Below are 15311 nucleotides of genomic sequence, written 5' to 3' on the forward strand. Positions count from 1 at the left end.
AGTGGACAAGTGTAGTTGTCCCCATTTTACAGCTGAGAAAACTGGGGTCTAGAGAAGCCTAGGGACTATGCAGGCAGAGGCAGCTTCTCCTTCCCGTAGGCTGTGTGTGTGTGTGTGTGTGTGTGTGTGTGTGTGTGTGTGAATGGTTCTTTTAGCAGCCCTCCTTGGGTGCCTGGGGTGCGGGGGTATCCACGTCTGAGCCAGGATTATCGGGGTCTCCTTGATTCTTTCCCCATCTAGTTTCCCCTCTTTGGTCATAGTTCACCACCCCTACCCCGTGGGTCTGCTGGCCATGTTTTGGCTATTTTTTCACACACACCCTCCAATAGCTCAGTGGCCCACAGGCAGCCACCTGGCTGACCCGTGCCAATATGAGGCCCCTTTGGTGGCCAAGTGGTTTGCATTGTCGCTGCTCCTCAAAGGAGCTGTGAAGGACCCGGGAGGTTGCTAGGTCCTCTTATGTAGGGAAGCAGGGTTAAAGAGAGGAGGGGCCAAGGCGGATAAAGGCTCAGCACGTGCGCGCGGCCTCTACAGGACCAACAGACTAGGCGGGCGGGGCCAGCTGGCAGTCAGGACCCCCGGGATTCTTGTGGGGTGTCCAAATATTGGGAACAAAGGCGGGAAAAGAAGAGCGAGAGCAGGAGGGAGGGAGGGAGCAAGGGAGAGAGCGAGGAAGCAGAAATTAGGGGGTCTTAGATGAAAAAAAAAAGTAGCTTTAGGGAGAATGTGCTGTGGAGTGTGAAATTGCAGCCCATGGTGCTCCATATTGTACCAGAAGCTCTTCCAAAAAAAAAAAAAAAAAAAAAAATCCTCCAATGTGACCAGAAAGCCCGCTAGGCAGGGGGAGGGGCGCGTGGGGGGGCAGCTGGCGGGAGCCGGTCAGGCGGGGCAGGAGAGGGGGCCTCGGAGCGTTCACCCACTGCCAGGGATCTGGACGCCTAGGGTCCGCCCTCCAAGGACTCACTCGGAGGGCAAGTGGGCCGGGTGTGCGACCCAGAGTGTGATTGTAAGAACTTTTTTCTTTTCTTTTTGTTAGTGGATATGGGTGAGTTCCAAACGGCATACTCTAGAAAAGACACTGAGCTACCTAGTAGCTACTCAGCCTTCGCTTTCTCCCTCTTTCGATCCTGCTTTCTTTTGCTTCGGACTAGTTTTTTTTTTCCCTCTTTCTTTCTTTTTTCTTTTCTTTTCTTTTTTTTCTGTCCCTTAATTCTAAACAGCAACCCCTCCCCAACTTTAATGCATTTAATTTGGTCTGCGCTGTGGGGAGCATTTCCTGGGGAGATACGCTTAATTTCGGAATTTCTAATCCCCTCCGTCAGAGCTCAGGCCCTAGCTCCCCTCGCTACTCCCCAGGAGGTAGAAGGAGAAAGACAGGCCCAGGCCACGGGGGAGGGGCACAGCTGGGATGCTCCGCTGCAGCCGGGCCCCACCAGGTCTCCCGGAGCACAGCCACCTTTCAGAACTGCTTGAGACCTGGTCCCCAGTCCCAGGGTCAGAGCCCTGGGAGCAGAAGGGAGGCAGCCACGTCACTCTCTTTTCTATCCCGACAGAAAGTTACTGGGCAGCAAACAAACCAAAAACCCAGCAAAAGAGTCACAAAAAGGGACTGTATTTGGCTTAGGCACAATCTGCCCAGAGACACACTGAAAGCCGAGGTATAAGTCCCATGCGGCTTGGGACACCTTTGCATAAGTATACACAAGAGGGCCTTCTTATTGCGACCACCGCCTCCCGCACACTCAACACTCAAGCGGAGCAGGCCCGCTCCAGCAGAGAACCAGCTCGACCCTAGCTGGTCGGAAAGGGAGGAGGTGGGAGTGGGCCGCCAGGCGCCAAGCGAGCATGGCAGAGATGGGAGCGGAGAAGGCAAAGGAGCTGAGATCCACAAGGAAGATTTATTGGGCAGATCAGTTGCACAGAGGCGGCTAATGAAGCAAATCCCGAGATGGGTATCACAGCAACTCCCCAAAAGTTTATTTGCCTTTAAATTTCCGCAGGGAGGCGGGCGCCTTGTTTGAAGTGTAAATGCCCCTAGGTTGGGGTGGGGGTGGACGGGCTGCTTTGAAAACACTAGAGAGAAAAGGTTCATTTAGAGGCAGACGAGGGAAAAGCAACCAACCCTGACAGGTCGGAGCCCTGGTTGTGTTTGGGGTTGGGTTGTTTTCTTTCTTTCTCTTTCCTCCCTTTCCTCTTCTTTCTTCTTTTCTTTTCCTACTCTTTCCCCTTCTGTTAGAGCCCATAGAAAAAGAAAAAGGACAGGAAAGGGGAGTCGGAGGGAGAGGCCAGCAAGGGGGGGGGGGCATCTGCAGTTCAGCCCTTCGTGCTGAAGTCCAAAGAGAAGGCTGTGCGGAGGCTGACGGAGTTTCCAAAGCAGCAGGGTGGGTTGCCTTTTGATGATCTAGATCCAGAAACTGCCTGGGAAGCCGTGGGAGAGTGATGTCCCTCCCAGGAGCAGAGGAGGAAGGTGTGCTAAGGCTTCCGAGGCTACCTGGAAATTAGACAGTTAGTAGCCCTCAATCCTAAGAGGGTGTATACAAAGGGTACTGAAGGGTACATGTGTGATGCCACTTCAAACACACTTTACAAATCGTTAGTTCTCTTTACAAAATGCACAGATCAACCCCACCCCTTGCATGTGAAAACGCTCACTGTCCATCTTCATACTTCATAGTATATGAAACAGAGGAATACACTGAGTTCTAGAAAAGCGTAACTTTCTGTGTTGATCAAGGGGTTCACAGTTCAGACTTACCAAGACGTAACTTATGTATGCCCAACATATGGAGACCCAGGCAAGGGCTCCTTCATGGGTTTCTCTCTATAGGAACCTTTGAATGCTCCCCACCTCCAATTCTGAGGTTGCCAAGGTTATGCCAGTTACTACCACCTGAGAGGTCCTGGCTCCCCTGGCCTGGGAGCTGGCTTACTCTGTTTTCTCTTTTTAGTTCCCTACACGAAGTTAGTGCGGGTTCCTGGGGTTGTGAGGCCAAAGCAAACCCGCGAGCGCCATCTGCAGGCCTTGGGAGGAAGGCATTGGCTTTCCAGGCAGGACCCCTGAGCCTACAGCCTCCTGCCCAAGGGAACCCTAGTCCTCAGCCACAGGGAAGTGTCCGGGAGAGGGGAGGCAGATGGATAGGTGTTTTGTCTTATTTTGTTTTGTTATTATTATTATTATTTTGCTTTTTACTTTCCAGCAGTTACTCTGCAATTGGATTAATCGGATCAGGAATTTCCGGGAGACAGGGCAAAGGCCCAGGTCTCAGCGGACCCTTCTCCCCAAGCAATGGGAAGCTCAGAATCCTGTGCAGCTGAGCCTGGCCTGAAACCCACTCAGAGTAAGGGCATCCTGGATTCTAGAACCAGGGTTCTAGATGCCCAGTAGGAGTCAGTCTGAGTCGGGCTGAGTCTGGTGGGTGCTTCCCCCCAATCCCAACTACTGCTGCGGCTTTTGGGCCATAGGGACAGGGGCACGAATCCACTCACTGTCCTTCCTCTGGGCTTCAGGAGCTGCAGACAATGCCGAGAGTCTCGGGTCCGCCAGGCAAAAAAAGCAGTGTTTGGCAGCTCGAGCTTCCCGGAGCCGCCCTTTCTCAGACCCAGGGAAGCCTGGGAGGAGGGAGCGAAGCGGGGAGAGAGAGAGTTAAAACATCAGCTGAAGTGCCAAGATGATTTATGAGACGAGGGAAAATATTTCATAAAGATCTCCCGGATATTCTGTACTTAACCAGTTAGGAGACAAAGGGCTTCTCTTGCCTAGTGCGTGCGAGAGGACCCAGGCGAACAAGGGAGCGAGCGCGGGTCAGGCTGCAGAGACTGGGCCAGCGGCTCGGATAGAAGCCGGGCCAGGCCGGCGTGCTGCGCCGGCTGCGCTCGCTCCGGATCCGCAGAGCTAGCGGCGGGCGGCGCTCAGCCGCGTTCACAGCCTCCTCTTCTCCCCAGCCGGGGAGAGAGAGAGCGTCTTGGTCCCGCCTTGGGCTTCTGCATCCTTTGCAGCCGACAAGCCGCTGCGCACTGTCTCCCGGCCCAATCCCCTCCCTAGCTACCCGAGGGTCCAGGAGCCAAGTTCCCTGGCTCTCCTGCCGTCCGTTGGGTCCCACCAAGGCAGGTGGGTCCTAGCCAGAGGCCTCCGGTTTGATTCTAAACCAAGCATTCTGGACTGCCCAGACTCCGGAGAGGGGGTGCGCGCCACCGTGTGTGGGACGGGAGGGGACAAACTGCTGGGCACTTTGCCCCGGAATGAGAATCAGGCGTGCGTGGATGGGAAGGTACCACAGGAGGGAAATGCGAAAGGGAAGGACCAGAGGTAGAGGGATGGAGGAAGGAAGACACAGGGAGGAGCGGAAGGGAACTCAGCGCTGAGGACAGCCGAGTTAGGACTAAGGATGCGGACCCGCGGGCGGTGGGATCTGCGGGCATTGGCCGGTGGATGGCAGGGCTGGGCGAGTTAGGACGGAGAGCCTGGCTTCGGGGCGCGGCGCGCTCCAAGGCCCTCTGTAGTTGCCTGAATATTCATTAGGCTGGCCGCTCTTTATCCTTATCTAACGTTTATCTTCTCGGCGAGTTTCGTTTCTCAGTGTAGTTTTAATCCCGGGCTCCTAGTCCTCCTCCCCCTGGCCCGCTCCTCACCCTCCCTCTTCCTTCGCCCGCTGCTCCCTCCCGTTTCCCCCTCCCCGGCCCTCCCCTCGCCGGCACCGGAGTGACAGGCGCGGGGCCCTCCTTGCCGAAGCTCGGGGCTCCGGCGCTGGCGAATCACAGAGTGGTGGAATCTATTGCCTTTGTCTGACAAGTCATCCATCTCCCGGCGCGGGGAGGAGGAGGGGGTCTGGAGGGGGCTTTGCAGCTTTTAGAGAGACACACACCGGGAGCCCAGGCTCCAGTCTCCGGCCGAGTCTTCTTGCAGCCGCAACCCACCTGGGGCCAGCACAGCGCTGCGGGCGCCGCTCGGCTCCTAGGCTGCCTCCCTCCCTCCCTGGCCCTCCGGCCGCCGCGGCGTGCGCCTGCCTTTTCCGGGGGCGGGGGCCGGCTCGCGCGCTCCCCTCCCGCGGGCGCCCGCTGGACATCCCGGGGATTGCTACTTCTCTGCCAACTTCGCCAACTCGCCGGCACTTGGCGCGGCCCGGCTCCCCTCCCGGCGCCCTCGGGCCGCCCCTGCCCTGAGCCCTCTCCGTTCAGAGCCTCTCGGGCCACCGGGTTCCAGGGGCGCTGAGTGAGCCGTCGTCCCCACCCGGCCTCTGCTCTGGCCGCAGCTGGCTCGCGAGCCATGCGCCCCCTGTGCCCCTTGGCCCAGCCCGTCGCCCGGGGGCTGCTTTACTGACTGCCCAGCCGCGTGCCCCGACGGTGGCAAGTTGCAGCCGCTGCGGTTGCAAACCCCGGCGGGCCCGGAGGAGTCCCGGCGGGGAGCGCGGCGCGGCGCCCCCCGCCCTCGCGTGCCCCGCAGCAGCCGGGCGCCCGCTCACCCTCCCTCCCCCACCGTCCCTTCCTTTTCTCCTCAAGTCCTGAAGTTGAGTTTGAGAGGCGACACGGCGGCGGCGGCCGCGCTGCTCCCGCTCCTGTGCCTCCCCATGGATATGCACTGCAAAGCAGACCCCTTCTCCGCGATGCACCGTGAGTACCGGCGCCCGGCTCCTGTCTCGGTTCCAAACCCATCTAGTCCCAGCGCGGCCCGGCCCCCTGCGCTCAGGTCTCATCCTAGAGGCCACACTGGCTTTTCCCCAGGCCCTTCCTTTTGCCTTCTGCCTGTTTCTCTAACCTAGTGTTTCTCGTGCCTTCAGTCACTCTCTTTTCTGCTTTTTACCACCCCGTGCTCATCGTTCTGTCGGCCTTTCTACCTCCCCTAGTGCTTCACCTGCTTCCTCTTTCCACCTGCTCCTCCTTACCTCGCGGGATCCATAGCCCTGGGCCCAGGTTCCAGCCTCCCACTACTCCCTAGCCTTTGCCCTGACTGGACTGGAGGATTAATTGTCAGTTTTCGGGCTCTCTCTCTCTCTCTCTCTCTCTCTCTCTCTCTCTCTCTCTCTCTCTCTCTCTCTCTCTCTCTCTCTCTCTCCTCCCTCCTCTCGTGTCTACCTTTCTCAAACTTAGAGCTGTGGCTGATCAGGAGGAGGCTCCTAGCTTGTGCAGCCTCGCTGTCAGGACGGCTGTGGAGAAGCTCCTGGGGGTGTGACCCCCTTCTGAGCCTCAGTTCCCAGCCTCTCTGGTTCCTTTCAGCCTAGTGGGGCTTGTTTGAAATATTTCCATGCTCTCTCTTTCACCCTCTCCTCTCCGCCCGCCCTCCCTTCCCTTCCAGCTAGGAACCCGAGATTGGCAGGAGAAGGTAGCCACTTTTCTTGGCTTTGCCCAGAGAGGTGATCTTTCTAAAAACAATAAGAGGTTTTGAGAAGAAGTCAAAGTCAGGAAGAATAGTAGTAGAGCCTTCCAATCCAGCTCCTGGATGCTCTGCGTTCTGGAGACTTCCTTGCCTGCCTCCAGTCTCTGTTGAGGACCATGCAGCCAGCGCCCTGGCCAGGGGGTCAGCAAGAATGGAAAAATGAGAGGGAAAGAACAAAAGAAAGACAACTGCTAAAGCTGAGGAGAAAGGGAAGAGAAATCAAAACGAGGGGAAATCAAGGAAAGAAAATTGAAAGGATGTTATTGGAGGGGAGGAGAAGAAACAGGAAAACAGGAAACGAGGAGAATGTCTTAATGAATTTTGAATTTATCTAATTCATGCTACGTCTTTAACTTGGAAAACTATTTGTCAGGTATCTTCCTTTACTTAAAAAGATAAATAATATTCTAAGTAGAAAACCCTCCCCATCTATAGATTAATAATTAAGGATAATTTGTAACTTTCCACAAGGTAACTTTTTAGACCTAGCCTCCATCTGTGCTTTAAATGTGATCCAATAAGACAGTCGTGTTTTGTTTATTTGTTTCCTAAGCACACATTCAACTTCACGGGACAATTAAAAAGAAAAAAAAAAAAAACTCCTGGAATAAAATACAGTTCCCGAAATGATTTCTAGGTAAAGGAAACCCAAGCCAGGGACTTGGGGCTGCAGCGGGTGTCTCCGGCGGCCGGGAAGCCTAGCTCTTTTTCGGAGGGAATGAAACCGAGTCTACACGCCGGTTCACCAAGGCGGCCGGCCTGTCTCAGCCCGGCTGCCACTGCCTAGCTCAATTTTTTTGAGAATTGCTTCCGGGACGCGCCAGTCAGGGCCAGTCTCAGGGAACCACTTGGAAACCAAAAAGATAGCAAAGGCAGCCGAAGGTAGCCGCAGGAAGGGAGAGGGGCACTGCGCAGGCCGGCAAGGCCGCCGAGTGGCGGGCGAGCAGCTACAGCCCGGGTCGGCGCCCTCGGCAGTAGCACATTCCGGGCCTGATTCAGCGCGGATCCTCCGCAGACCATCGGCCCTGAACTCCAGCCGTGCCGGTTTGCAATCCCCTTCCCGTATATTGGGGCAGAGGGGCCGGGCCCGGAGCCCGGTGAGGCTGAATTATTCATCTTTAATCTGCCCGCAGCTGCCGCCTTTTCATACCGGTAACGCGAGTTCTCCCGGGGCCTAAATTATTGATGGTCAGGGTTTGTAGGGAGGGGAGGGGAGAAGAGTGGTACCAAGGATGGGGAGAATATGGGGATGGGGATGTAAGTTAAGAGGTTCCGGCCTCCCGGAACCACTCGATTAGAGGCCTCTGGCCAGGGTGTTCTCCACGCTCGTGTTGATTTCCCCAGAATGAGATGGTTGCAGATGAAGGGGGCGCGAGATGTGCCCGCTTTCTCCGAAACTCGCTTGAGGCCGTGGGGCAGTGGCTGCAGGTTGCCGACCTTGTCTGGCCAGACACTGCCGCTAGAAGTCTCTGCGTTAGCGTGCTGAGTAACTGCAGCTGTAGGTTAATCGCACTAGGTGCAGGATTTCCACGCTGCTTTAGGCCGCGGAAAATGGGGCAGCCTGCAGCGGCCTCGAGCCCGGCACCCGGTGGCTTTCTTGGCTTCCAGGTTGCGAGCTCCCGCCTAGTTGGACTGGAAACCAAGGGCCCTGCTCTGACCGGTGGAACATCCGTCCTTACGGTTGGATTTCCTAGGCTGCTGCCGAGGTCTGAGCGGGGTCAGAGGGTCCCGAACTGGCTTAGACTGCAACACCGAGTGCCTCTGAGCCCTAAGCCGGCAGGTGCGGTCCCTACCATGCCACCTGGGTTGGGGGAGACTCCGGGGGTCCCCAGCCGGCTGCAGCGTGGTAGGCAAGCGAACCCCAGCAGCCTGCGTTCTTCAGCGGCTGCCCGGAAGAGCGAGACTCTTAGCCGCCTCGCGGTCTCTGAGCGCAACGGATTCCGAATCACTACCCCTTCTGCCGTTCCTTCTCCACCTAGATTTCTTTCTACCTTAGCCACTAGGGATGCAGAGGGGAAATATGGTTCAAAATACCCGAAGACAGAAAACAGAAAAGAAAGAAAGAACTTCCGATTAAAAACAAAACGGAAAAACAGGGAAAGAGGAAACCATACAATTACAATTAAAAATAGACACAAGGGGAGAGGTAGGCAGCGAAGGTGAAAAGGGGGTGCGTTTGACTTAGTCCCTCTCTACACTGAGGACTTCGCTGAGTCAAGAGGACCCCGACCCTCCAAAATCATCTAGCTCCAAGCCCTGGTGATACGCAAGCCGCACCTAGCCTGCGGCGCAGGCGGGTTCCTAGCCCGCAGCAGTACTGTCCCTGGCCCGGTGCGTCCTCTCCCTAGCTCCCTGCTTTCATCCCTACTGATATCATTCCCCATTGTCGTTTATTTCCCCTCTCCATTTTTCGCCTCTCCTCTCTCCCCTGGCTCCTCTGCTCTTCCTGCACTTTCTCCTTGGCAGCGCACTAGTCTGAGGGGGGCGGGTTCTTCCCCAGTCCAGCTTCTCAGTTCCTACAGCTAGCCTGGGGTTCTGATGTCTAATCCTCCTCTACCCTGCACGCCCACCTAGCCGCCTTTCTCCCCGAGTCCCCCGCCCCGGGATATGCCCCTTAGCCCTGCCTGCTCCCTTCGCACGTGCCGGGCCTCGGACCCTGACTAATGGCCGGTCCCTGCTGTGTGTGGGGTGTTGTGTTTTTTTCTTGTCTCTCCCCAGCAGGGCACGGGGGTGTGAACCAGCTCGGGGGGGTGTTTGTGAACGGCCGGCCCCTACCCGACGTGGTGCGGCAGCGCATCGTGGAGCTGGCCCACCAGGGTGTGAGGCCCTGTGACATCTCCCGGCAGCTGCGGGTCAGCCATGGCTGTGTCAGCAAAATCCTGGGCAGGTGAGGGCTGGGTGCTGCCTCCCTTCCCAGCTGAGGCTTTAGTTAAAAGTTGAGATGCCGGGCAGGAAAGGAAGGTCCGGACTTGAAGGGATTTAAAAGACTGGCTGCCCCTTTTTGGAGGCGGGCATTCAAGTGATGGCTAGGCCTTGGAGTGAGGATGGAGCAGAGTCTACCCAGCGTAACCCAGCTCCGGGGCCCTTCGAGGAAGGCAGCTACATTCTGAAAAGGAGGGATTTCCCGCCCCCCCCCAGCTAATCAATGTGAATGGGGTTGGAAGAAAGGGGTCCCAAGATGAGAAAATGCAGCATTAGGAAGGCTAAACGAGGGTTCAGGTCCCAAAGGGACTCTGTGCTTCAGGTGGAATCAGCTCTCCCAGCATGGGTCCTTCTCTGCTTCCCAAATGGAAGGCCAGACTTCCCCTCCCGGGGTCCCCGCTCTCGCCACTCTCCACGCCTAGCTACTATGCTAGTCACCACCTTCTGGAGTCTGCTCAGCTACACGGGGCCTTTTTCCCTTCACGCTGATGCCTAGGGAGGGAGAGCGGCTTAGCGGCTCTGGAGCTTGCAGCCCCCCTGCCCTTGCCACCACCGGCTTCTTGCTGACCCCGACGGCCTTCCTGGCCCAGGTACTACGAGACTGGCAGCATCAAGCCTGGAGTGATTGGTGGCTCCAAGCCCAAGGTGGCAACGCCCAAAGTGGTGGACAAGATTGCTGAATACAAGCGACAGAACCCGACTATGTTCGCCTGGGAGATCCGGGACCGGCTGCTAGCGGAGGGCATCTGCGACAATGATACGGTTCCCAGCGTCTCATCCATCAACAGGTGAGCAAAGCCCCCCTGGGCCTGGAGGGCAGGACTCCAGTTCCCTGTTCCTGCCTGTTGGGCCGTCTCCCAGGGCCCATCCTTGCTCTGACCAGCCTCTACCCTTCCTTCCAGCTCCCAGCCTGAAGTCTTTGGGCAAGGAAAATGGACCTGAGAGGCAGAAATAGACAGACAGACAGACAGGGCTCTTTCCAATTCAGAGCTGGGTTTTCCCTGCCAGGCTTCTCCCGCCGGTGTCCTGAAAATGAATCCAAGTGTTTGTGGTAATTAAGACTCCAAGATTACCCGCCTCGGGATCTAGAGACAATCACAGCCCATAGCAAAGCTTTTAAAATGACCACTGTCTATTCACCGCTTCCAAACAGACTTTTCTTTCTAAAGTCATGTACCCTTCCCCAGGGGCAGCCAGAACCCTGACTCCTTTACCCCTTCAGGCAGCTCCCACAAAGCTTGCCTCCCAGGAGCCCAGGTCTTGCTAGCCAGCTCCACACAAATTTCCGGCCGAGAAACACTGGCATCCAGGCCTGCAGAGCAGATGCCAGCCACCAGCCAGGACTTGGCAGAGAGTAGAGGAGCTGGACAAGGACTGGGATGCCAGGCAGGGAGTAAGAGCTGGGTCCCTGTGGCTGACTCTTGGGAGATGCCCCCACCACCAAGCATGCCTATCTTGAGGCTGAAACCTTTTCCATAATGATGGGTTCAGACACTAGGACCATGCAGGCTCTAGTCAGTTCAACTTGCAGGATACTCAGGTCTCTTAAGCCCCAGGTCGCTCTGGAGTGCTATCTGGGAGACCACAGGTTATGCTTTATGCATATGTACCCCAGCCAGTGTGTGCCAAGGTATCAATCTGGGGTGACTTCAGAACACTCAGGCAGTACTAAATCCCAGGATCCCAAGCTGGCTGTGGAGCTGCAGAACTGTTACAGTCCAGCCATTGTATGTAGAGATTCAGGACTGCCAAAGTCACACTCCAGCCAGAAGCAGGTCCCCCCATTCTCAGGCACCCCCACACGAGAAGATAGCTAAGAGTTTCATACTCTGTTATGCTTTGAAATTCTTCACAGGCCCATTATCAGAACAACTAATAATTCAGATGGTGTTTCTTTCTGCAACTAGCATCACCTATCTTTTTTTAATATTTTGCAAATGATATGGAATTATCCCAAATCATCCTGAAAACAGCAGGTAAAATTAGCTGGTAGAATGTACCTTGGCTAAAGAAGATTCCCTCCGCCACACTCATGTTGTAACGTACTGCAAGGCGACCCCAGAAATTATCCCAGTGTGTGCCATCTGTATTAAAATGGTGATTCAGTTATGAACAGGGTAACATAATACTGATCGGCTAATTATACACCCTCCGAAACTCTCCAGCTCCCTGGGCCTGGCTCAGCTAGGTACTGGAAATGTGTGGCTGTTTGACATTTAGACACTTTCCAAAAGAGCTGGAGAAAAACACAGGGTGTTTTGAGAAAGCAATAAGAGCTTTGCATTTAAAAGTCAGAGGCTGGGGAAGCTTGGGTATTGAGGCAGGTGTGACAAGGGACAATGCTTTTTTTTTCTTCCTCTTTTTTTCCCTGAGCCACTCAGAGACTTTGCCTCTAGACCTGGTGGTGGTCTTGCGGTGGGTTAGAACTGAGGTCTTGGCAGGACAGAAGCAGAGCCAAGAGTAGCTGAGATGAGGAGTGATGTCACTGGGCTGGGGAGCGGTGCCCTGGGGACCGTTTTGGAGATACACCTATTGTCTGTGATGGGAATTGCAAGCTTTGGGAGAGACATATATTGTTACAGTGATTTGCTTCATTTGGGTCTGGCGTGGTGGCAGCCTCACCTAGCAGCCTCCCTGTCCGCTCCCCCTCCAACACATATCCATGGATGGTTGGGCTATTTTTAAAGCTGGTTTGGGCACAAGTTTGAAAACGTTTCATCCTGAAAAGAAGTCCTAGAGTACAGAGACAAGTGACCCGGACATCAAACTCCAGAGGTCTGAAGGTGCACCTACCAAATTGGAAGGAAGTAAACTAGCTGGCTGCCCGTGAGAGGCGCTTTAGGTAAAGAATGGCCTGAGCCTGACCACTCTGACAGTCACAGAGGCTGTTGGCCACAGGGTCCTGTTACCTAAGGTACACACAGGCTTCCTTTGGGTGTGGAGAAAGAGGCATTTCTGGGTAGGCGTTGCTGAAGGTGAATGGAGCGTGAGCACAGGAGCTGGGAAGCCAACAGCAGAGCCCTGGCTCCGCAGTTAGGCTTCAAGGCTTCATTTGTCAACAGGATCTATCAGGCTGTTTTTAATTTTGCTTTGGGAGGAATCCTCCCATGGTTGATACTTTGGAAAAATTGGTTGGGGCTTCCCAGTGTATCAGTGGGACACATTTGGGCACCCCAATCATCAATATCATTCCTGTGGGTACTCCGCCCTGAAGGGGAAGGTTCTTCTGGAGCAGTGTTTCTTGCAAATGCTTGATAAAGGTGTGGCATTCCTGCAGGTGCCGGTTGTATCAGGAACTTGGGCCTTTCTGTTCCAAGGATTCTCACTCACTTGTAGGAAGCAGCTGGAGATTTCCCTGTGTGTAGAGAGTGGTATGCACTCAAGTGGGGAGTGGCTGAGTGCAGAGCTTGGGGGATGGTAAGGTGTCCACCTGTGCTGCTGTTGTTGTTGATGTATACATATACATACACACATGTATGTATGTACACACATACCTGTCCCAAGTAAGGGTGCTCAGGAGCCAACATTGGCAAGAAAGGGAGTCTACACCTGCTCACCCACCTGAGCCAAAGGTTTTTGTCTTCTCCTCCCCAAACAGATGCTGTTGCTGCACTTGAACTATGCAGTTATGGCCATAAACTAAATTGCTTCTCATGCTTTAAAAATGGTTTTGGCATTCTCTGATCCCGTCACAATAAAGCCCTGGCTGTCCAACCTGGGTTCTCCCCTGGCAGATCCTCGTAGAAATACCTCTCTGGGCCAAAGGTGTGGTAGGGAACCATCCACACCTAGAGACCCTTGGCTAAAATCTTAGCTCTGACCAGGTCTTGGGATTAATTGAATCATTGTAAATATTGGGCTTCTTATGGCTGAGTGCGGAGTTGCCAGCTCTTCAGCTTGTGTGGCAGCACTGTTGGGGACCGTGTTTGTAAATGGGTAACTTTAGATTGAAACCTGGCCTGGGAAATGACCTGTGGCAGGGTAGAGATAGAAGATGCACGTACCGAAAGAGGAGGAAAGTTGCCTCGTCAGGTTGAGTTATTGATGAAGCACGAAGGATTTTCCTGATGATACATCTGAGTCTTTAGGTTGGCCTGTTGCCCTGGGTAGAGACCACTTCTCTGAGAGAACAGCAGGAACTCCAGGTGGAGTCTAGGGCTACTGAAGACTCTCTGGGTGTGACCTTGAGGCTAGTCAACACTTTTTGGGGTTAAGGACTCTGTACCCTTAGATCCTTGCAGTGGACCCTTGGGGCTCACCCATCACCACCCCTTTATTCTTTCTCAGCCTGTTTGGCTCGGAGGGAGCACATTCCTCCAGTAGCAGCACTGACTTGGAAGGCCGTGGCCTCAGGGCTGTGTGAAGCACTGCCAGCCGGTGTCACCCTGGTGTCCCCTGCACTGCCATTCTCAGGCTTGTCACTGGTCTGGGGTGGGCAATGGTCTCCCACTTGTTTTCCCAAGTAAGCTGCTAGTCACCGATCACAGCCATGGGAATTCTGGAGACACATGGTAGAGCATGCAACATGTCTGCTTCTGCCTCTGAGACCCAGATCTGGATCCCCGAGACTTGACTCTTGGACCAGGCTTGGCATGGATGCTAGGGCAGAGGGGTGGCAGTGCTCGCCACGTCTCTCAGATCTTCCCGGCTGCTTGTTTGTCACCACTGTTGGTGACAGAGAGTCAGTGTGAGTCAGTGAGCTAAGACAAAGGTTTCACCCCAAAGAGGGATGAGAAAAACAAGGGGCTCTAGGCCTCTCAGAGAGGGGCTGCAAGTAGCATCTTCCCGTGGTTTCTGTTTCAAAGCCATGCTCGCCCATCCTTCCTAGAGAGAGTCTCTGCTGTTCTGGTCACCCATACTTAGAGAGGCATGTGAGACAGGCATGGCTGTTGATCTGTTTCTTGTGTTTTTAATGTTTCGTGTTTCATCTTTATCTTTAGTGTGTGTGTGTGTGTGTGTGTGTGTGTGTGTGTGTGTGTGTGTGTGTTGCACACCTACCACAGTACTCAGGTGGAGGTCAGAGGACAACTTGCAGGAGCTGGCACCCTCCTTCTATCACTCTGGGATTGAATTTAGAAGATTGTGATCCCCGGTGGTTGGCTCATGGGTTTCTAGGAGTTGGTTGCCTTGAGTTCCTACCTCAGCTGGCAACTTTTGAGAAGTAAGGATGAGGGGTTATCTTAAAAACTCCAGGTTGGGTTTAGAAGGTAATGTAAAGAGGAAAAGAGAGGGTGAACCCCAAAATAAACAAATAAAGTCCCAACTGTTCTGAGAACTCAATAAAACAATCACATCAAATATGAAGAGGCATAAATCTTGTGTCTGCACAGGTAACCCTACTGGATTGCTTTTATTATCGCTCAGGCTGACTCCATTTATTACCATCCACAGCCCGAGCAAAGGAGACTGCGTGGAGGGTGGTCTCTGGTGCAATCCTATACCCTGGGAGGCAACAATCAGCCCATACAGCCAGGGATTTCGATGGGAGCCAGGAAGGGCCCATCTGTCTGCATGAAACCAATCAATAACTCTGTAACCAGAGCCCTTGTCACAGGGAAATGGACAACACAACAGTTCAATAGAGGGGCCACGAGGGGAACTAGCCAAGTGGTGATGGTGCCAGGCAGGAACAGCTCCTTGAGAAGGGAAGCAGGGGTCCTGGAGAAGGAGAGGCTGGGAAGGCAGGGCTACGCATGCCTACTGGCACAGGCGAGGCTTGCTGTGTCGTCAGCCTCAGGAGGGAGAGGCAACATTGGATGTTGGGGTGGTGGGCACATGTGCTCTAGAGGGCAGCTGGGGAGTGGGTGTGTGGTACTCAGAGGGTGGCTTGATTGTTAACATGATGGGATAGACTTGAGGACTAGAACATCACAGCTTTAGCGAGAAAAGCAGTAGCAACCAGCAGAGATGAATCATTCTCCCCAAAGCCTGCACTCTGGAGAGGGGGTTCCCATGAGCCCATAGGGGATGGAGGCCCTGCTTTTCAGTCTTCTCGGCAGGACTGATGAAGGAACACTTT

General features: G+C 54.6%; 1 protein-coding gene across 4 annotated transcripts in view; it reads left to right on the plus strand.

Moving 5' to 3' along the window:
- Positions 1–4645: 4645 nt before the first annotated feature.
- Pax2 (paired box 2) overlaps positions 4646–15311 on the plus strand; it is an 82227-nt gene continuing 71561 nt past the window's right edge. For 2 of the 4 annotated variants that reach the window (XM_037207248.1, XM_037207250.1), the window contains exons 1-3: positions 5496–5607; positions 9092–9257; positions 9883–10080. In XM_037207248.1, coding sequence (XP_037063143.1) covers positions 5565–5607; positions 9092–9257; positions 9883–10080 — 407 coding nt within the window. In that variant the 5' untranslated portion in view covers positions 5496–5564. Of the gene's footprint in view, positions 5608–9091; positions 9258–9882; positions 10081–15311 lie in introns of all 4 variants that reach the window. The other 2 variants (XM_037207242.1, XM_028891169.2) reach the window with 2 other exon arrangements.

Source organism: Peromyscus leucopus, chromosome 1 (assembly GCF_004664715.2).
Source record: "Peromyscus leucopus breed LL Stock chromosome 1, UCI_PerLeu_2.1, whole genome shotgun sequence".
In the NCBI taxonomy this organism is placed as follows: Eukaryota; Metazoa; Chordata; class Mammalia; order Rodentia; family Cricetidae; genus Peromyscus; species Peromyscus leucopus.